The sequence below is a fragment of the Tachypleus tridentatus genome, chromosome 10 (genome assembly GCF_004210375.1).
Source record: "Tachypleus tridentatus isolate NWPU-2018 chromosome 10, ASM421037v1, whole genome shotgun sequence".
Classification (NCBI taxonomy): Eukaryota; Metazoa; Arthropoda; class Merostomata; order Xiphosura; family Limulidae; genus Tachypleus; species Tachypleus tridentatus.
Genome location: NC_134834.1, coordinates 51757452 through 51779720, shown reverse-complemented (window position 1 = coordinate 51779720; position 22269 = coordinate 51757452). Strand labels below are relative to the sequence as shown.

The 22269-nt window shown below is 37.8% G+C and overlaps 1 protein-coding gene across 13 annotated transcripts in view; it reads left to right on the top strand.

The window, feature by feature from the left end:
- The window catches only part of LOC143229272 (dystrophin-like), a 147802-nt gene that overhangs the window by 71526 nt on the left and 54007 nt on the right, over positions 1–22269 (top strand). For 11 of the 13 annotated variants that reach the window (XR_013015771.1, XR_013015773.1, XR_013015772.1 and 8 more), the window contains exons 8-12: positions 2516–2650; positions 2797–3019; positions 3246–3306; positions 5629–5708; positions 6305–6379. Coding sequence is in view for 10 of the 13 variants with exons in the window: in XM_076461385.1 (XP_076317500.1) it covers positions 2516–2650; positions 2797–3019; positions 3246–3306; positions 5629–5708; positions 6305–6379 (574 nt within the window). In the remaining 3 variants the exon portion in view is untranslated. The remainder of the gene's footprint in view (positions 1–2515; positions 2651–2796; positions 3020–3245; positions 3307–5628; positions 5709–6304; positions 6380–22269) is intronic. The other 2 variants (XM_076461390.1, XM_076461389.1) reach the window with 1 other exon arrangement.

Here is a 22269-nt window from a genome sequence, read left to right as displayed (position 1 = left end):
GATCCCCGAGAATTAGCTATGGAAGATGGGGTGTGTGAGATAATAGAATGCTTGGGTCCTGCCCAGATAGAGCTATAACGGAAAAGAGACTGTAGAGGCGAGGTAGGTCCGTCATGGAAACAAATCAGGGGTAGGAGGCATGAGAGATGTGTTTAACTAAATAAACTGGCAGCATTAAAGGACGAGGTCAGGCTAGAGAGGTCAGGCTAGACTGGTTGTCGGAAATACTAGTGGCACTTGGAGCAGGTTGTTTTTAAAAAGTCCTTCACGCAACAGTTTGAATATGTATGTGTACACACACACACACATGTAATGAGGCATACAATTACATACATTGACGATCTTCGAAAAAGAAAAAAAAAACTTAATAATATTGCAGGAACATTAAACAGCAAGTAAATCACAGTAAACTAGTTTCCATAGCTCCTGTACAGTAGTGTTTACACTGTATTTTTCATACGAAGTACAATTACGCTAAAACAGTATGGTTATTGTATTGTTTGTTTTAATTTCTCACAAAGCTACCCGAGGCCTATCTGCGCTAGCCGTCCGTAATTTAACAGTGTAGGACTAGAGGGAAGGCAGCTAGTCGTCACCATCCACCGCCAATACTTGGGCTAGTCATTTACTAAGGAATAGTGGGGTTGACCGTCTCATATAACGCCCCCACGGCTGAAAGGGCAAACATGTTTGGTGCGACAGTGATTCGAATCCGTGACCCTCAGATTACGAGTCGAGCACCTTAACCACCTGGCCATGCCGAGCCTTATAACTGGGTTTGAGCGTGGCCTAGCTGTTAGTATGAAGGACAGTTGATTGAGAGCTCATGACTCAAGAGGCTCTTTCAACTGGAGGAAGCATTATACTGTGACGGCCAATCCTACTTTTCGGTGGTAAAAGAGTACCCCAAGAGTTGGCTGTGAGTGGTGATGACTAGCTGGCTTTCCTCTGGTCTCACACTGCTAAATTAGAGACGGCTAACGCAGATGACCTTGCGTAGCTTTAAGCGAAATTCGAAACAAACAAACATGGCTCAAGTTATGATACCACTGAACACACTCCACACCATTACTTTAAATACAGTTATTCGATTCAAAGAGTCACACGAAATCCTTGTGACTGCTCTCCTTTAGTTTAAACTTATGGACAGTTTTACCTGAATTCTTACGATCTGTAACCTGACCTTTTGTAGAATGGGAATATAAAGTAAAGTACAGTTCATGTGTAAAATCCCCATTTTAATTCCCAAACTGCAAACTGATAAATAATATTGGTTTTATTTTTATTCACGATTAAACAAAAAAATTTAGACAGTGGGTTTTATTATAAATTGACTTGAATATTTGTATAACCGTTTCGAGACCTGTTTACTGTATCTATTTGTCCTTTAATGATATATTTTGTTATACTTGACTTGTTTTACTTTGTGGACAAATAATTAAGCTTACTTTGAAAGTAATTTGTTGTTATTATTATTAACAGTAATCATACATATTTTTTTCAGATTTAGATGAGCAAAATATTTGATAACATTAAATGAGTGGTTCTAAACCTTTTTTAAGCTCATGAACCATACACAATCAGGCGAACCCTATGTACTCAGGTAAGTCAGTCCGCAAAAGCAGATCCCATGGCGTATAAAAGCGACACTGACACTCGGTGAAACAGCAGTAGGTTTGCGAACTTACAAAGCTACAATTTTGGGTTCTTTTCCTCAAGGCAGACACAGAAGACAGTACAGTAAGTCTTTGCTCTAAAACAAACAGACATCAATAAGAATATAAGTTAATGAAACTTTAAACTAAAACGTTAACTTGGTGAATCGAAGATAGCATCGATTGTATCTTTTTTTTTTCAACTGTAATGTGGAACTCGGTGTTTAACTTCGTGAACATTCCATTTAGAATGCCCCCCCAGTGGCTCAGCGATATGTCTCCGGACTTACAACGCTAAAAACCGGGTTTCGATACCCGTGCTAGGCAGAGCACCGATGGCCCAGTGTGTAGCTTTGTGCTTAATTCAAAGCAGCAACAACAACCCTTGAGAATGTTCAGAGATCCTCAGGTGTCCGCGAATTATGAGTTGAGAACCATGACCGTAAACAATACAACAGGAAATAATTATGATTTACCATTTTAGGAGCTTCCTTAAAATAAGTTTAAAGCCTCTCGTTGATAATTAAAACGAGGAATAAAATTAAAAAATGTACTATAACTTTTGAGACATGATTTAATTTATTTTGACCAAAGAAATAAATGTTGAATCATTTCTTGGATCGTTAATTAACATTACATGCGTTCGCAGTGGTATACAATTCGAAATGTCAATGCAGTTAATTTGTGAAAAAAATATTTCAGTTACAGAAGAATAAGTCATGTGATGATAGCCTGTTGTTGTTTGCCTGGCTCATTCCAAATTGTTGGTACCTTGTAGTTATATTCCAGTGATATTCATGTGTAGCCAAAAATATTTCAAAACCTAAAACTATTATGTTATGTTATTCAACTTATTTTAGAAAATGAAGATACTTCAAAGAACAATGGAAGAAATGAGTACCAATCTTCAAGCAGCAGAAGCAATCAAAGTCAAGTGGCCTGCAGTTTCTGAGTTTGTGTTAGATCAAATGCAAGAACACTTAAGCGAGATACAGGTGAGACATTTATTAAGTAAGGGCATACTAATGTGTGAAGTAAATTATAAGCATAATTTTTATTTTATTTGAATTAAATATCAGTGGTCGTTGTTTTTTCTTTTGATAGTATATTTGTTTTATCATATGTATTTTATATTATATAGAATTTCAAAGAGCGAATGGTGCCTTTACATCAGCATTTAGAAGAAGTAAATGAAGCTGCTGGGCGTATAACTGGATGCAATGTTCTTCTCTCTCATGCCAATCTTAATCGACTTGAGGAATTGAACACTAGATGGCGACTCTTGCACTTAGCCATTGAAGACCGACGTAAACAACTAGAGGTTGCTCTGAAAGATCAAAGTTTGGCAGAAAACTTTTTAAATGGTAACACGTAGCATCCATTGTTTATCAGCTTTCAAAATTTTAGTCACATGGTACAAAACTTCAGCATTAGAAAAATGGAAATTACTTCATAAATTTGTGTCCATACAAGTAACTGACACTTGCATTGTTTATTTACAATAAAAGGAAATAAAATATATTATGTAACTGGCAAACATAAAATATTATATAAACATACTGTTAACAGTTACCTATGAAATAATTTCAGCTTCAGTGGATGAGCCGTGGGAAAGAGCTGTTTCTGGAAACAAAGTGCCTTACTACATCAAGTAAGTCCACACAATTAACATATAGACAAGAGATTGTTTGGTCATTCAAAGGAACTATTTTTCACTACTGCTATAGGTAACTCATTTCGTAAACCAACTACTATGTTGGAAAACTAAACTTCTCTCAACTTGAATCTTGGATTTTATTTTCTTAATCTTAAGCTTGTGTCAATTACAGTAAGGTCATTTTTACCCTTATTTTCTTAAGAGAAAATAAAGTAAGAGATCATAATCTTTCTCTTAAAGATAACCCTTAAACTTCAAATCATCCTAATAACCCTCCTCTGAAGCTTTTCCAGTAAAGTCAGTATTTTTACTTAAATAAGATAAAAATTGTATACAATATTCTAAGTGAGGCCTAATTAGTGATATGTAAGAATGAATAAAAATATGTACATCTCTAAATACCCCTAAAATTCTTTGTTTTATTGTACTAGCAACAGAGCACTGCTTCTAGTTTTGAATGAATTATCCATTACTTATGATCTTAATTATTGTAATACAAATGCATACCTTGCACTTACCATAATTACAGTAATTAGCCAACTTACTAATTGATCCAAATGATTCTGTAGTATCTAAATATTTTTGGTATTAACACTATATATTAAGAGTTTGATGTCATCAACAAGTTTTGTTGCTTATGCATTTAACAATATTTAATGTAAATAAGAAAACACAAAAACTCAAGCAACTGCCTCTAAAGCATTCTGCTAATAGCAAGAGTCTCATTTAATTGGACTCCATTAGTAATAACCTTTTAATTTCTACTTTCATAACCTATAATCTAGTTAACTAATCTTTTCCCAACTTTACTGATACAATTATGTTTACCTAATCTTGTGTAAAGTACCTTGTCAAAACATTTTTTGAAAATGCAAGTACACCAAATCTATGCTCCTTCCATTGTCCAGGTAACAAGTAGTAGCTTCTAAAATATCTAATAGACTACTATGAACATATTTCCTTTTAGTGGATTTGTGGTGGCTTTCTTGTTTGATATCATATTGCAGTAAATGATCTTACAAATATCTTCTTTTCTTCAGACTCTCTGGAGAATTTTTCTAACTACAGGAATAAGATTATGTAATCTACATTTTTCAAAACAGCATGTATCACTCTTGTTCAAAATAGGAGTGCCATTAATGACTCTCAAATTCATCCGAGACAAAAGATTCACATACGTGATCTCTGACTGCCTTTTAAATCCTAGGCAAAAACCTTCTTTCAAATCTTTATGGTGCTTTAACTATTTCTAATCTCTAAGTTTTACTGTTTTCCACCAAAGTATTAATATGTACATGATTCAAGTCATTTTAAGTATTTTTCCTAGAATGCCAAGTCAGAAATATTATTAATATATTCTTTCACAAAAGCAGAAAAGAATTATGTATTATAAAAGCTCAGTTATCTCATATTCTTCTACAAAATCTTGCTATTCACATCCTTTGGTGGTCTAATCTGATTTTTGTAAACTTTTTTTTTTTTTTTCTGTTTCAACCAGATTTCTAGCTTTCCTATAGTTCTGTAAATCTATTGTCGGTTGAAACTCCATAAACTTATCTCCTTTATTTTTGATTTTTTCCTTTATATATTTAGTAAGATAGTTAGGCCTTCATCTCTGTCATGAACTAAAAGTTCATTTCTCTTTTTTTTTTTCATGTTGAAAAACATAAATCCTATGTAGGTCATCCATAAAGCATGGAATGTGTGTATTTGTGTGTGCATTTTCTTATAGCTATCTATAAGGCTATTGAGCTATCTGCTGAGTCCACTGAGGGGAATCAAATCCCTGATTTTAGCATTGTAAATCCATAGATTTACCACTGTACCTGTGAGTGATAAAGTGTAGAGTAGCTGTAATGTATTGAAATTCAACTTGAGTTCATATAAATAAAAATCTCTGTCAGAGATAAAATTCTGAAAAAACAAATCTAATTTATCTGTTCTTAAGGGGAATCATTTTATTTTTGAAGTAGAAATAACTGAATTTAAGAATATGTGTAAGAAAACTTATATGTCAGTGACTTTTGTGCAACACACAAATCGTGATTATAATTTAATTTTTAATTGCTAATAAATACATGAAAGGTAGAGTTATGTGTTTAAACTTTTGACAGCGTTAAGTTAGAAAGAGTTACTGTGTGCTGATTTTGAAAAATGTGTGGAAAAATAAGTTGTTCTATTTCAAGGTAGAAAATTCACTTCTGTGAAAAACAAACAAACTCTAATTGTAGTGTAACATTAATGATTCATTTTTTTTTTATATGCAAACAAAAAAATTGTAGTAAGTACAATGAAAGAACAGCATTATCTAAGTAGTTCTTCAACTTCATCTAGCCACTTAAGTGAGACAACACACTGGGATCATCCAAAAATGATTGAGTTAATGGAGTCATTAGGTAAGCTTATGTAACGTTTTTCTGTATTTATTTGATTACAAACGTGAAATGCAGTATACATACTAAGTTATTTTTTGCACTAGAACATTTTTGTTATTTTAGATTGTGGAAAACTAGTTATTTGCATGAAGCTTTTATATTCAATTAGTGTTAGTATAAACAAATATCAAATGTTAAAATTTCATTGTATTTGCTGTAGTGCAGAACATGATACTGCATTTTTTTTAGAAGTATGGAGTTGGAGAATGCTAGAATAATTTGATTCAAATGTAGGAAAGAAAAGTTCTGTTTTAAAGTTTAATTGAGGAGTTTGTAGAATTATTGAAGAACTGATTATTTTGTGACATCAGATTTTTTTTGTACTTCTCAGCTAACTGCATTTTTAATAGTATCAGAGACAGGTTTAAATTTAACCTGTAGTCAGTTAGTATTCATTTCAAATATTAAAATAAGATTAATTGTCCATATTTTATAAGCTGTTTTCTACTCTAAAAAAAAAAAAGAAGAGGTTTTTGTGTATTATGAAAACTTGTTTTATTTCTAGGCATTTACACAGTTACAGTTGTTCATACTTGTAAAGTGTGTATTCCATACAGGTGAATACAATGAAGTCAGATACTCAGCATATAGGACTGCTTTGAAATTACGAACTGTACAGAAACAGCTGTGTTGTAAGTACATATCTGTTTTTAAGCTAGAATGAAAATAACAACAGTAATTGTGCACAAAAGATCAAAGTCAAATACATTTGTATAGGTCTCAGACAGAATTTATGTTGAATAACTAAGATGAAATATTTAAGATTGCTTGCATTACACTTAGAATATTTATTCCAAGGGCAAAATCTCCACGATTTTGTCTTTATCATTCCAACCACATATATTTTTATAGCTACAAAATATAACTTCATGCACTTAAGTCTGACTTTACAGTTTAAGTTCATTTAACAAAGATGTATTTTCAGTTCCCTATTTTTAGCAGTTTATCAACTTTCTTAGATTATGAAACCAGAATATGAAGACAGTATTATAGAACCAGGTATATGGGTTAGTGTATAAAGAATAAGAGTCAATATTATTCAAGGATGTTTTAATTACTGCTTATAATTGTAATGTATTAAATGATGACTTGGTGAGAAATAAGAAATAAACAATTTTATTCATCCTCAGTTCTTAACTCACTGGGAATTATTTCGGATGAAATTTTTACGTGTTTTTTTTCTTATAATTTTTCTTAAATAGTATTTCCAAAATAATACTACCTCTCTCTATCTCATAACTATCTTAACCTTCAGCTATCTAGGCATTGGTAAATCTTATTTATTAACTAATGTGATAGTATTTTGGGTTTCTAAATCAAACAGGCCCAACAGGGGTCTGAGAGACAACCCTGTGGTGCTCAGAAATTGTCGTTCATCTTCAGCCCTGCATGTGAGTTTAAGATATGGCAGAGCAGAGGTTATTAAAAGCAATGTGGAATGTATGACACATACAGATAATTTCTTTAATGATATATTTCTTTTAATTTACTCACTGTTGTTGGTGGGTATGACTGTCTAGTTAAGTTACTTCGAAAGCGTCATAGGAAACCCATCACAAAGCTTTGAAGGGAAAGCAAGTGGAGTTGAGACGTGGAGAAAATGATGTGGAGAAGACAGACAGTGATAATGGTGTTGGCGAGGATGACCAGGAGACTTGAGCAGGGAAATGTATAGTGTATTAGGCTCTGATGGGCTGACATAATTAAAACTATTACGGGAACAACTATAATTAACAAAACATTAATATAGAGATACTGCTGTAAAATAGTCGAATTTAAATTGTAGAAAGGAGATAATTGAATTCACTTGCAGCTAGTTACATGCATTTTAATTAAAAGTTATAGTTTGCTGAGCAGATACAGAGTTGATTGTTAATTATTATTCCCAGACTTTGAAAGGAACCTGTAGAACAAATAACAGAAAATTTTGTTGTGGGGAAAACTGGAAAACCCAGAGAAAACCACTTTCACTGAACAGGTGCCAAATCAGTAAACCTGCTCAGTGCCCATGTAAATCTTGTGACCACTACACCAATCCCATTGCATCTTCTATAATAGTGCAGATAGCTCCCTCTGCCATTAAAACACAATTCTCATTTTCTCGAGTAAGTTCAAACTACATTTTCAGTTGTTCTTCAAACGAATTTTGCTACGTTGTTATGTGTTTCCTTGCTAGTTTTCACTTGTAGTTGGAATTACTTATTCATTTAATAGTTCCTTTGCATTTTCTTTTCAAAAATCTTCGTGGACTCATGAATCTGAATTTTCATATGGTAAATGAAATATTGATTTGTCACTAGTCCCCAGCACATCGAGTTTCCAATGTTGATGAAGGTATTAACTCTACGAGAGTGGGATGCTTTTGCTTCTACTCATTCTCCCTTTCCCCAGAAACCATATTTTTGAAGACGTTTTTCATCAATGGAGGACAGTTTCAATTTGTTTTTTCTTGTCCTGTTTTTTTCATAGACAGTGTCATAATACTGATAGTTAACAGAGTCTGTTAACCATACCTTTCTTTCATCTTATTGATCAGATTTGTCATATTTTACTTGCCTACCCTTTAGCCCTTTTATTTTGTCCTTACTGGGAGAAGAGTCTTGTTATATTTATTACTATCTTCTTCCCTCTCCTAACATTATTCTTCCTGAAGTAACGTTTTGGTGCCCAATTATAGTTGGGAGTGAGTATATGCCTCATTCCCTTCAGCTTTTGAACCAATTCTGTTTTGCTTACCAACATGCCTCGAATTCCTATTTGTATTCTTGGCATTAAGATCCTTTCCTTCTTTTATTGGGTTCTAATTCTGAGGCCTTGGTTCATTTAATAGGTTTAATTTTACCACAGTTTGCATTACATTTACCAATCTTTCACGTGTTCTTTCCTCTTTACAATTGTTGCCTCAGGCCTTCCACCAGTGGTCCAACGTGGCCAGGTTATTAAAGCACTCGAGGGTTGTGGGTGTGTTATAAGTGATGGTTGATCCCACTATTCATTGGTAAAGGAGTAGTCCAACAGTTTGCAGTGGGTGATGATTGCCAGTTACCTCTCCACTAGTTTTACACTGCTAAATTAGGGATGGCTAGAACAGATAGATTTGTGCGAAATTAAAAAAAAAAAAAACCTTCCACCTATCTCCTGATCAGTTCTAAGCCAATTTCTGAATCCTTTCATGATTTACTATGGCTCAATTGTCGACTTCAGGCTTACCCCTAACCACTTTGACTTTGTGTTACTGAGATTTACTCTTAAGGGTCACGTTACTTGCAAGGGGAAGTATCTCTGTTTGTCGTTACAGGAACTTCATCGTGTTACATTTCTGCATGAAACAGATTGTGTTGATCTTCCTCAGTCTTTGGAGTCCAGGGTCAAAGTGGTGAGATTCTATTCTTTTTTGTCTTCCCTTGCTTCTTGTTTGTATCATCCTACTACTACTACTTCTTATTCTTTGTCTGTTTGAATGTTTAATGCTCCTTCTGCTATGTTCTACCATTTTTCTTACTCCCCACATTCCCTTCTTTATGCTAATTTTTCCCATTTCTCAAAGCCTTACCACTTGGTGATAAGATATCTTTCCACAGGCAGGTGGGAGCCAGGTTATAACTTTTTACCACCATCTAAAATACCTTTACATCAGATCCATAGGAGTTACAGTTCTGTCAGAAGGTCTATGCATTAAATTCTGTTCCCCTCTTCTCTGTCCTCTTTCCTGGTTTCTTTTCTTCCTCTTCAGGATTATGTTTTATCCAGCCATCTAGTACAGTCACTTCTCAGTCTTCTTTACAAGGGTGACATACACTGTGTGGTGCCTGTTTATCTTGGTTTTTACTCAAATCTATTTGTTGTCTGCCAAAAAAGACGGGAGTTTGGAGACCTATTATTGATTTATCCTGATTGAATGAATTCATTCTCCCTCCCTCAGTGGACTCAGCAGATAGCTCAATGTGGCTTTGCTATGAGAAAACACACACACACACACACACACACATATATTCTCTCTCTCTCTCTTCAACGGCTATTTCCCCAAGTCTTTGTATGACCAAATTCAAAATGACAGATGCATACAGTCATATTCCCATTGCTCAAGAGTCACGTTCTTATCTTCAGTTCATCCACAAAGAGGATATGTTTCAGTTTTATGCATTACTGTTTGGTTTCGCATGAGCTTCTTCTGTATTCTGTCGGGCTGTACAGGCCTCTCCATGTCATCTTCATTTGGTAGGTTTTTAAATTCATCATTATATGGATGACTTGCTGCTGCTTGTCTCTTTCTGAGTCCAATCTGCCAGTCACACCTGCTTCCTTCTTTGGGAGTCTACTCAAGATGGGTGGAGAAGTTCCTTTTCACTCCCATTCAATACCTCATTCATTTGGAGGCCCTCTTCAATTCCTATCTCAGTTGGGACCAGCCTTCTCTTGTCCTGCAGTGACACAGTCTTCAGATTCACACCACTAGAATACCCATGGTGTGCAGATCACAGATAGCCAATTGTGTAACTTTGTGTTTCATTGCAAAGGGTCAGTCAAACCAGCTCCACTTTGGCTTCTGGATATGAAATGGGCAGTTATTAACGCTCTGTCATCACCTTCTTTTCCCCCAAAGGTTCTCTCTCTTTCGTGAATCTGGGCTTCTCTGGAAGCTATCATTTCCTTGGAACAAGTACACATGCATTCCCTTCAGTACACACTTCTGGACCAGTGGAACGTCTTCCAGGAATTAAGATAGACTATGTTTGGTGGCTTAACAGGGCTCTGACCACAGTGGGGTTTCTCTGCCTCATCCCCCAATTCGCATCTGATGACGGATGCTTTTTAGTAGATTGAGGCTTCACTCAATTCCTGGGAGATTTAATATTGATGGTCCATCAAGGAATCTATTTCATAACACCCAGAACATTAATCTGGTTGTAGACGATTTTTCCCACCCCAACCTAGTTGTTTTGACAAAATGGTTCATTCATCATGGAGTTTTTCAGTGGGTGTATTCTCACCTGGCTATACCTCCATATTGATGCATTTGAAACACATTGGAAGGTCAAACATTCTTTACTTTTATCTCTTGTCCAACACCCCTCAACTCTAGGGACAGATGCATTCAGTCAAAATTGGAGAGGCCTTCATCTCTATGCTTACCCTTCATTCAGATTCCATCTCGGTGTGGATTCCTGTACGTGGTGAGGGGACCTCCCAGGGTAGGCTCTGTTATTTCAGTTTACCTCCTCTGGGATCTAAACATCCCCCCACGTGTTTGCCGTGAGTGGCAACCCATGAAGGGGAGAAGAGGATCCTGGTGGTTGAGGGGTGCAACCCTAACACTCCATTTTGGCTTTGAATTCCTGTATAGGGGTGGACCCCTCAGGGTCATTCAGCTGGCCCACTTGGGTTAGGATCAACGAAGTACCAGTGTTGGATGTTCTCAGCAGATGTTGTGGATATTATATCTGGTGTTTGGGTGTAGTGCTCACGAAACCCTGGCATTGCTGTAGTGTCTTTGTTGGGCACTGTAGTGTGTCCTCTCGTAGGGCTTCATGGTGGGTGGGGTCAGTGGGCACTGAAACATTCTTTCTTTATTATGTATCCCCTAATCAAATTTAAAAATTGTGAAAAACAGACCATTAGTAAATGACTACATCTTGAAGATTCTGAGCAGCAATCTCCAACCTCTTCAACACCTGTATCTCATTTCCTTATATTACACTTTATAAGAGAAATCTTTAGGGCAAATGTCTCTTTTATTCAAAAAGGACCAGAGGGACTTGTTGGCTTCTCAATCAAAAAGCTTTGTTCTGGTGACATATTGGTGGAAATATCCACTCCTATACACAGTTAACTCCTCCTGCATTCGAATTTCATTAGGGATATACCGATTAAGATTACTCCCCATACTACTTTGATTTCGTCACGAGTATTTATTGTTGAGAGGAATTTGAAGAACATTCCCTGGAATTATGATGCTGACCAGTGCCCTAATTTTGGTGTTTACATCATCACGCCCACTTGCCAATATCAAGGCAGGTTATCTTAATTACAAGGTACGGCCATGTATTCTGAAACCTCTCAGATGTTTTCAATATCAGCAGTTCAGTCACTCAAAGACATCATGTTATGATTCCTTGATGTGTGCTCATTGTGGTGGCAAGGACTACAGTGCCTATGACTGTGAAATAGACTCTCATTGCTTTATCGTAGTGGCTCTCACCCATCTTACTTTCGTTCATGCCCTAGGTTGGTGAAAGAAAGAGGTACAATGTTTGTAAATGGTCTACTACTTCATCTCAGATGTATACTGCTACACTTCATTCCACAGTGGGATGCAAACAGATCTCTCCTTCCAGCAAATCCGTGGCTCCACCTCCTTTGGTTTTGAGTATGGCTTTTTCTCGCTCGGATCCATCTTCTTCTCCAGCTCCAAGATACAGAATGATCAGTTATTCATGCCCTCAATCACTGGAATCTTCTTCCAACGACAGAGACCTGTCCAATCGACCCAAGGCAGGTTCCATGGAGGTCGAAAGACCTCCCTCAAGTAAAGTTAATAAAGAAAAAAAATGTGCTCCAAAACAGAAGGGCTCTCTTTCCTATTCACCTATACATAAGCAAAAACGACCACTTTGATACAGTGGAAATGACGAGGTTTAATTCTAATCTGGATGATATCAAAGCACCTGATTGATTTTTACCATCCTGTATGTCTTTCCTTACAAGAAACATTTCTGAAACCTGCTGCTACAGTCACCTTTCAGCAGTTTTCTTTGTATAGAAATGATAGGTTGAGTGAGGGATCAGTGCATGGAGGGGTGGCATTGATAGTCGATTAGCATGTGTCCACCCTGTTTTTGCTAATCGACACAACCTTGGAGGCTATAGCCATCTGTGTTTCCTTGGGTCGTACCATCACTGTTTGTTCTCTCTACCTGTCACCTGGAGAGATTGATGATCAATCAGACCTTGATGCTTTCGTGGAACAGTTGCCATCACCCTTTTAATCCTGGGGGACTTTAATGAACATAATCCCCTCTGGGGAGGTACTGATATTGATAGGAGGGGTCACTCCATAGAGCATATGCTCTGAGATCACAACCTTTCTCTCTTCAATACTTGTTCTTATAGTTATTTTCATGCACTTAGTCAATATTTTACTGCTTTTGATCTCTCAATCTGCTCCCCTTCACTATTCTCCCACTGTTCATGGAGGGTTGACAGTAACCCACGAGACAGCAATAATTTTCCTATCATTTTGAGCGATGTCAACCGACCTGTATGCTCTGATGGAAGCTGGATGAAGCCAACTGACCCTCTTTCACTGCTTTCACAGAAGTTAACCCTGTCATCATCTGCAAGCCATCGATAGACGAATGTTTGGCAGCAGTGATTGAGTGTATTATCCAGGCAGCTGCTCAAAGCATTCCAAAAACCTCGACACGTTTTCCACGATGCCCTCGTGTGTGGAGGAATTCTGCATGCCACATGGCATAGAAAGCTCAAAAACCGGTCTGGGATACCTACAAAAGGTATCCCACACTTTGGAACTGCATTGCTTATCAGCGGGCCCGTGCACATGCTCGGCAGGTAAGAAGTCAAAGCCAGAAGGAATCTTGGATTAAATTCACAACCAGCATCTTTTCTACCACCAGTTTCAAAGTCACTGGGACAAAATTTTAAAGATCAGTAGGCATTATAATTCTGTTCCCCTTTCAATATTGCTTTCTGATGGACAGGAAGTTGCTGATGCCCTGAGCATCACAAATACTTTGTTGAAAGCTTTTGCAAATATCTAGCACTTCTGCTTCATTCTCTACCTTCTTAGCCATCAAGACTCAGGCATAGTGATAGCCTCTTTCCTTTCAGGCTGATCGTCTCTATGACTATAATCACCCCTTGACACTGGTGGAACTGAAACTGGCTCTTCTTTGGTCTGGCAGTACATTGGACAAGCCTGATGATGTACACTACCAGATGCTGCGTCATCTCTCTTCTGCATTTCTGGGGATTCATCTGGCAGGAGAAGGTTTTTCCTGATGCATGACACCAGGCTATTATCCTACCTTTCTCTAAGCCTGGGAAGGATCCCAAGATTCCTTCAAACTACCATCCAGTTGCTTTGATGAGCTGTTTCTGTAATACCTTAAATAGGATGTTTAATGCTCACCTTTTTTGGTTCCTCGAATCAAACAATCTCCTCTTGGCAACTCAGTGTGGATTTCGATGACAGTGTTCCACCATGGTCCACCTGATTCTACTTGAAACATTGATCAGAGAAGCCTTTCTCAAGTGACATAATATTTTTCAGTATTCTTTGACCTTGTAACGGCTTTTGATACTACGTGGAGGCATGGCATTTTGCAAAGCCACCACTTATGGGTTGCATGGTCAGTTGCCCATGTGTCTTGAGCATCACACATTTTCGTATAAAGATTAATGCTATCACTGGAGAACTCCCTCTTGCTGTTGCAAACAGGCTCTTTATTGATGACTTCCACATTTTGTGTCAGTTGTCGAACATGAGGTTTATTGAGCAACAGCTACAAACTGCCCTCAGTCATTTACTGAAGTGGACCACAGTAAATAGTTTTAACTTCTATCTATAATACCATTTGCATGCACTTTTGCCACCAATGGACAATTAACCCCGATCTTGAACACCGTGTCAGTGAAGTTGTACTTCCTGTGGTCCCTTAGACAAAGTTATTTGAACTTATCTTTGACTATACACTGACCATTATAACACATATCAACCAGTTACGAGTCAGATCTACAAGAGCATTGAACATCTTTCATGTTCTCTAATCCACCTCTTGGGGAGTGAATCGATGTTCTATGCTCAAGATATATCATGCTGATATTCGACCACAAGTGGACTATGGATCTTTGGTCTATGGCTCTGCCAGGACTTTGATCATGAAGATGATTGACCCCATTCTTCATCAGGGATTTTGACTCTGCATGGGAGATTTATGCACTTTCCCAATCCAAAGTTTGTACACAGAGTCTAAAGAATCTCCTTTACACCTCTGCTGTTTATGACTGTCTTTACTGTATGCTTTAAAACAGATACTTACTACAGCATCCCACCTGGAGTTATGTTTTCCTTCCTCAATGGGCCATACTTTTTCAGAACAGATAATTTTCCATTGTTCTTTTTGGCCTTCATATTCTGTCGCAGTTGGATGAATTGGTCTGTTCTTGGATGACATTGCTGTATCCACTGGTTATCCTATCCCACCATGGCTTATTACCATCACTAAATGTGACTTTTCTTTGAGTCATCTGAGAAAAGTGGATACTCTCAAATGGAAATGCACTCTTTTTATTTGCTGAACATATTTCAAACCATCCTTTCATTCCCATTTATATGGATGGTTCGATATCATGTGACTCTCTGGGCTGTGCCATCGTTTGTTGGGGTTCAGTGGTTGCACACATAATCTCCTCTACAGTTTATATGTTCACTGCCAAACTGTACACCATTTCTCTTGTCCTGGATCACATAGAAGCTAAGCAGTAATTGATTTGTCCTATTTATACAGACTTGCTTAGTTCTCTACTGGCCCTGGAATCGCTTCACGTTATTTCTCACCTAGTTTCGCCGATATTCAAAACTGACTGACTCATTCCTCTTTAACAACCACTTTTATCTGGTTCTTTTGGGTACCAGACCACATTGATATTCCCACCTGCTCAGTCATGTTTCCTCTTCATTGATCCTTTGTAGAGTAGCAAGCCCTACCCTCACTTCCATCTAGGTTTATACTCTGGCAACCTCAATCAGATATGTATCATTCAGACATTGCAAAATTCCTTTGCATGGCTTTTGTCTGACCCATTGCTTTATTTCAAAGACTTATTACCCATATAGCTTCTTTGCTTTCTCAGTCCATACATCCTTCTTCATTGGTCTGGGTATCTGCAATGTTGTTCTATCTTTTTTCCAGTGGTTCATTCACTGGGGATTCAGTCCTTCACATTTTTTTAGTTTCTCACTTGTCCAGGTTATTTAATCAAGGTTTGTCTGTGTTCACTGTTTCTAGTTGTTTTGCTGCTCTGTTCCACACTTGTTGCTTCTGCTGTTTTTATTGATACTTCTCCTTCCCTAGTATTTCTGTTCCTTTTGTATTGTTCATCCCTGTATCCTTTAGGCTTTTGAATTTGGTTTTTAGTATCATTCTTTATGCCCTTGCCTGTTTTCTTTTGAACCTATTCTTTGTACCACGTATTCCTTAAAACCTATTTCCTTCTTTTCTATTATGATCATTGTCATTCTGATATTTATGCATTAATGTTTCCTGCACCCTTTACCATATGTTTTCCTTTATTCCTTCCTTTTCATGACTTTGCTGCTCATCAGAAATATTTTGCTTTCCTCTTTTCCCCTTCTATTTCTCATCAACTCAATCATCTCTTTGCTCCTATCCATTCCCTTCATTGTTATGTCTCGAACTGAATCTTTTCAGGTTTACCAATTTTGCCTTTTTATATATTTGAATCCCTCTGTTTTCTGCATTTCCATCACACCAAATATGCTGGCCTTTTCAGTTGTGAGGTTATTATGTGACGATCAATCCCACTATTCATTGGTAAAAAGTAGTCTATGATTTGGCAGTGGGTGGTGATGTGTAGCTTTGTGCGAAATTCAAAAACAAACAAACATCATGTTGTTTGTCTTTATCTGCTTGTATCTCCTGTCATTTGGAGGATATTGTACAAGGAGAAATACAGACAACTCTCAATACATTTGTCACACAACATTTGTATTATATAGCTGTATGCTACTCAGTAAGGTATCATCTTTCACTTGTGGGGTAAGTTGACATATTGATCTCACTTGTACATCATTTCTAACAATTTTAGAAACAACTGTTTTTATTTGCATTTCTGGATAGATCCAATTTGACGACAGGTGTTGCCTGGTTAGGTCTGGTAAACCGTTTTGTAGTATCACTTACTATACTGTTAAGGTAGGGTGTTCTCTGTTAGACAGCTGTAGGTTTTCTGGTGGTGGATCTATTCATCTGTATATCTCCTGAGAACCATCACTCATAGATTACTTGAGTAAAGCAGACAAGAAATTTTGACTATCCTTACTGTTCTATGATTTCTTATAATTTGGATCTTTCTGTTCTTCAAAAGAGACAGATGCAAACATCCATTGCAGTGTTTCTTGTGTGTTGTTCTTCTGCCCCATCCTCAATGTATCTTCCCTTTCTTTTTCCCCTCTGTGTGGATTTCTGCACATTGTGAAGGGACCTACTTGAGAAGGTTCTGTTTTTTCTGTTTACCTACTCCGGGATATAAACATCCACCAACGTGTTTGCCATGCGTATACTATATATACTGACTTGTTTAGCTTTCTGATTACCCTGGAATTGCTTCACGTTAGTTCTCAGCCTATTCTCTCCAATATTCATAGCCAACTAGCCCATTTCTCTTTAACATATTCTTGTATACAGTTCTTTTGGATATCAGGCCACATTGATATTTGCAGGAACGAGCTTGCTGACACCACAGCTAAGTCTGTCTGCTCTGGCACTATTACTGCTGTGCTGTTCCCTACATAGACTGTGGTCCTGTATTCAAGGCTCGACTCCGTTTGAGTTGGCAGTCGATTTGGAGTGAGGAACATGAGAACAAGCTTTTCCAGATAAAAACCATCTATTAAACTTTGGCCATCTTGTTTTTGTAAGGATGGGAGAAAAGAAGTTGTCCTAACTAGACTATGCGTTGGTCACAGTTTTAACTCCTCTTTTTTTTCTATCTGGTTCTGATGCACCAATGTGTGGTCTGTGTGACACTTGGGTCACAATAGTCCACGTTTTACTGTCATGCCATCATCAGGACTTTCAATGATGGCATAGTTTTAGACATGTTTTAACCCAAGGTTTACCTCTGATGCTGGACAGTGTCAATGGTGACAATGTCCACCTTACAAATGTTTTTAATTTTTTAAGGGCCAATGGCCTTTTTAATGCTATTTAATTTTTTTATTCAAAAATTAGACTATGAATTGTTTTAACATTATTCCTTTTTATGAATTTTAGTAATTTTACTTTACTTTTAATCTTTTTACAGGTTGTTTGGTGTAGATAGCCTAGTTGCTTTGAGTCATAAAATGCAAACCAACAATTTCTTTTTTTCTTCTAGTGGATCACAGAGGTTGTTGCCACTTCTTGTTCCCAGTCACTGGAGTGGTAGATCATGGAGGTTTTTTCATTAGTGGCTTTGTTCTACAACAAAATCTGATAATCATATGTACTCATTTGATGAGAAGAGAGCTTTCATCATTATGCTTCCTATTATATGCACTTATGGCACTATCCCTATTATATAGGGTGTTTTCAATGAATGTTTTTTGCCCAGATGAACCACATTTGACACAGTCCAATGTATAAGGCCCGTCGATGTGGATTCCTGTACGTGGTGAGAGGACCTCCCAGAGAAGGTTCTGTTCTTACAGTTTACCTCCTCTGGGATCTAAACATCCACTTGCGTGTTTCCCGTGCGTGGTAACCCGTGAAGGGGAGGAGATAATCCTGGTGATTGAGGGGTCCAACTCCAACACACCACTTTGGCCTTAAATTTCTATAAACGGACTGTCTTAGGGTGGCCCCCAGGATCAATTGGCTAGTCCATTTGGGCCAGGGTCAACTGAGCACCAGCATAGGATGTGCACAACGGGTGTTGTGGACATTGTGTCTGACACTGGTGTTTGGGTTTAGTACTCACGAAACCCTGGCGTCGCTGCAGTGTCCTTAAGGCATTGTAGTGCGTCCCCTTGTAGGACTCCATGGTGTGTGGGGTCAGTGGGCACCGAAAATTTTTCTATTTATTATGGATACTTCTAAAACAAAAAAACAACTTGAAACCACCGAGAAAACCCGACTACTGAAAAACGACTATGCATTGATGAATCTGTACAGCCAAACTCACCACTTGAATCTGTCCCACAATTCCTAATTTTGCATTCCTTAAGTGAGAAACCTTTGGGGCAGATGTCCCCACTGTTTATAAAGAAGGGCTTAGAAGGGCTTGCTGGCTGCCCTAAATTGATAAAAAAAAGCTACGTTCGGGAGACATCTCAGTGGAAACATCTTCATCAAAGCATTCCAAACTCCTCCTGACATCAAAGGTCTTGGGAGACATACCCATTGAAGTTACTCTTCATTCCACTTTGAATACTTCCAGAGGAGTCATAGTTGAAAAAGATTTAAGGACTGTCCCCAAATCTGAGATCCTCGCAGGTGTTACTAGCCAAGGATCCATTAGAATTCTGGAACCAACAAATGTTCTAATACTAACATTTACAGTACCACGTTCTCCCACCACAATAAAAGCAGGATATCTGAGTTGTAAGATGCAACCTTATATTCCAAATCCTGTGCGATGTTTTCATTGTCAACAATTTGGTCATTCAAAACAATTTGGTCATTCAAAACAATCTTGCTGTGATTCCTTGACCTGTGCCCACTGTGGTGGTAAAGATCATAATGCCATCAAATGCCAACTCAAACCACATTGTATAAACTGTAATGGTATGCATCCTTCTTACTTTACCTCTTGCCCTAAGTGGGTAGAAGAAAAAGAAGTACAACGTTTCAAGACAGTTAACAATCTCACTTATACAGAGACTCGAAAATTATTATTACCTATTCTGTCCAGAACTTATGCTGCTGTAACCCTTTTACTGCTACAGTAGGAGTTCAAACAGACCTTACCCTGTTCCCTACATAATCTTCACCAGCAAATCTTAATGAAACACTTCCCAAAATCAACACAGTTCGCGAATTAGTCTCCTTCCATCTCTATCCTGACCACACCTTCCAGTCATTGCCAAACTTCACCTTCTTCAAGTCAAGATGTTTCCATGGGGTCTCCCTTTCTTGATACCCCAAAAATTAAACAAACCACTCGTTCATGCTTTCAATCATTAGTATGTGTACCGATAAATTCAGACCCGACCATTCGAGCTAGAGCAAGATCCATAGAGGGTGATAGACCCACAGCCAATAAAGAAAAAAATACAGTCATAAGCAAAAGGTCTCTTTACTGTCTTCTCCTCTGAAATAATTACACATGGCCACACTAATCCAATAGAACTGTCGAGGTTTCCAATCAAATGTGACTGACATCAAAGATCTGATTGACTTTTATCATTCCATATGTCTTTCTTTGCAGGAAACATTTCTACAGCTTAAAAAAAAGTTACTATAAAACACTATTAATTACACCAGAACAACAGGCTATATGTGGGACATGGACATGGGGGAGTTGCATTGCTGGTTGATCAGCATGTGCCCACCCAGTCCCTGCCATTGACCACACCCTTGGAGGCTGTAGCCATCTGTGTCTCCTTGGGTTGTACCATCACTATTTACTCTCTATATCTTACACCTCAAATGCATTATAATCAATCAGACCTTGATACCCTCATTGAGCAACTACCAACCCTCTTTTTAATCTTGGAAGATTTCAATGGGCATAATTTCCTCTGGGGTGGCTCCTGTATTGATGTAAGAAGGTGTGCCATAGAGCATATGCTCCTGAACCACAATCTGGCTCTATTCAGTACTGTCTCTTACACATATTTTCATCCACCTAGTCAGTCATTTACAGCTATAGATCTTTCTGTCTGTTCCCCTTTGCTACTCACTCACTTTTCCTGGAAGGATAACATCAATTCACAAAGTAGTGATCATTTTCCCATTATCTAACGAGAGATTGGCAATGATCAGTACCACCCAACCCATGTACCTCAGTGGAAGTTGGTCCAGGCCAACTGGCCTTCTTTCACTACTCCCTTGGAACTTGATCCTGCCATCTTATGTAAATCATCCATAGATGATTTGTATAGCAGCAGTAACCAACAGTATTATACAAGCTGCTACTTGATGCATCCCTGAAACCTCGACACGTTCCCCATGGCATCCCTGCCCTTGGTGGAATTTTGCCTGTTCTATTACATGAAAAACTCAGAAGCATGCTTGGGATAAGTTTCGAAGATATTCCATGCTCTCAAACCGCATTGCATTTCAGCAAGCCCATGCACACGCTCGGCAAGTTAGACATCAAAGCCGAAAGGAATCTTGGATTAAATACACCTCCAGCATTTCTTCAACCAGCAGCACAAAAGTTTTTTGGGATAAAAACTGGAAGGTGAGTGGAATATATACCTCTGCCCCCTCTCTATCTTAATATCTGATGGCCACGAAGTTGCAGATGCACAGAGCATTGCCAATACTCTTGGGGACTTCTTTTCTTGTGTATCTAGCTCTTGGAACTTATCCCCTTCCTTTTTAGCCATTAAAACACAGGCAGAGCATCTGCCTCTTTCCTTTTGAACTGACCATTCCTATGACTACAATCGCCCTCTTACACTGATGGAACTCAAACTTGCAATTCATCAGTCTGGCAATACATCAGTAGGACCTGATAATAAACATTATGAGATGTTATGCCATCTTTTCCAAAACTCTCTTACTATTCTCTGAGCTGTCTTTAACTGAATATGGCAGGAAATTGTCTATCCACATGCTTGGTGACAAGCTATCAGACTCCCAATTCTGAAACCTGGGAAGGATCCAATGATTCCTTCGAATTACCATTCCATTGCTTTGACAAGTTGTCTCAGTAAGATCTTAGAGAGGATAATCAATGCCCGTTTTGTTTGGTTTCTCGAATTAAACAACCTCCTCTCACCTACTCAGTGTGGGTTCTGAAGACAACGCTCTACAATGGACCACTTAATTTGCCTTGAAACATCAATCAGAGAAGCCTTTTGAGGCAACAACATCTTGTTACTGTTTTTTTTATTTAGAAAATGCTTACAATACAACATGGAGATATAGCATCTTACTAGACCTTCACTCGTATGGATTGTGTGGCAACTTACCCCTTTTCATCCAGCAATTCTTAATGAAGTGCCAATTCCAAGTCTGTGTGGGCTCAACACTTTCTCATTCTTTCCCACAGGAACTTGGAGTCTCTCAGGGCTGTATTCTGAGTGTTGCACATTTCATTATAAAGATTAATGCCATCAGTGAACAGCTACCCCCATACAGTTGTAAACGGTCTTTTTGTTTATGACTTTCACATCTCATGTCAGTCATCAAACATGAGGTTTATTGAATGGCAGCTACAAACTGCAATCAATCAGATACTGAAGTGGACCACAGCAAATGGTTTTAAACTTTCACTCTCTAAAACTGTTTGTATACATTTCTGCTGTGAATGGGATATCTACCCAGATCCAAAACTCTTGATAATGTTGTACTTCCTGTTGTCCCTGAGGCAAAGTTCTTAGGTCTTATATTTGATTGTAAATTAAATTTTATATCACATATCAAGCAACTTCATATCAAATGTCTAAAAGCATTGAACATTCTCCATGTCCTCTCTTCTACTTCTTGGGGAGCAGATCAATACTCCATGCTCAAAATGCCCTTGTCTGATCCAAAATTGGCTATGGATCTGTGGTTTATGGTTCTTCCAGAACCCCAGCATTGAAAATGTTAGATCCTGTCCATCACCA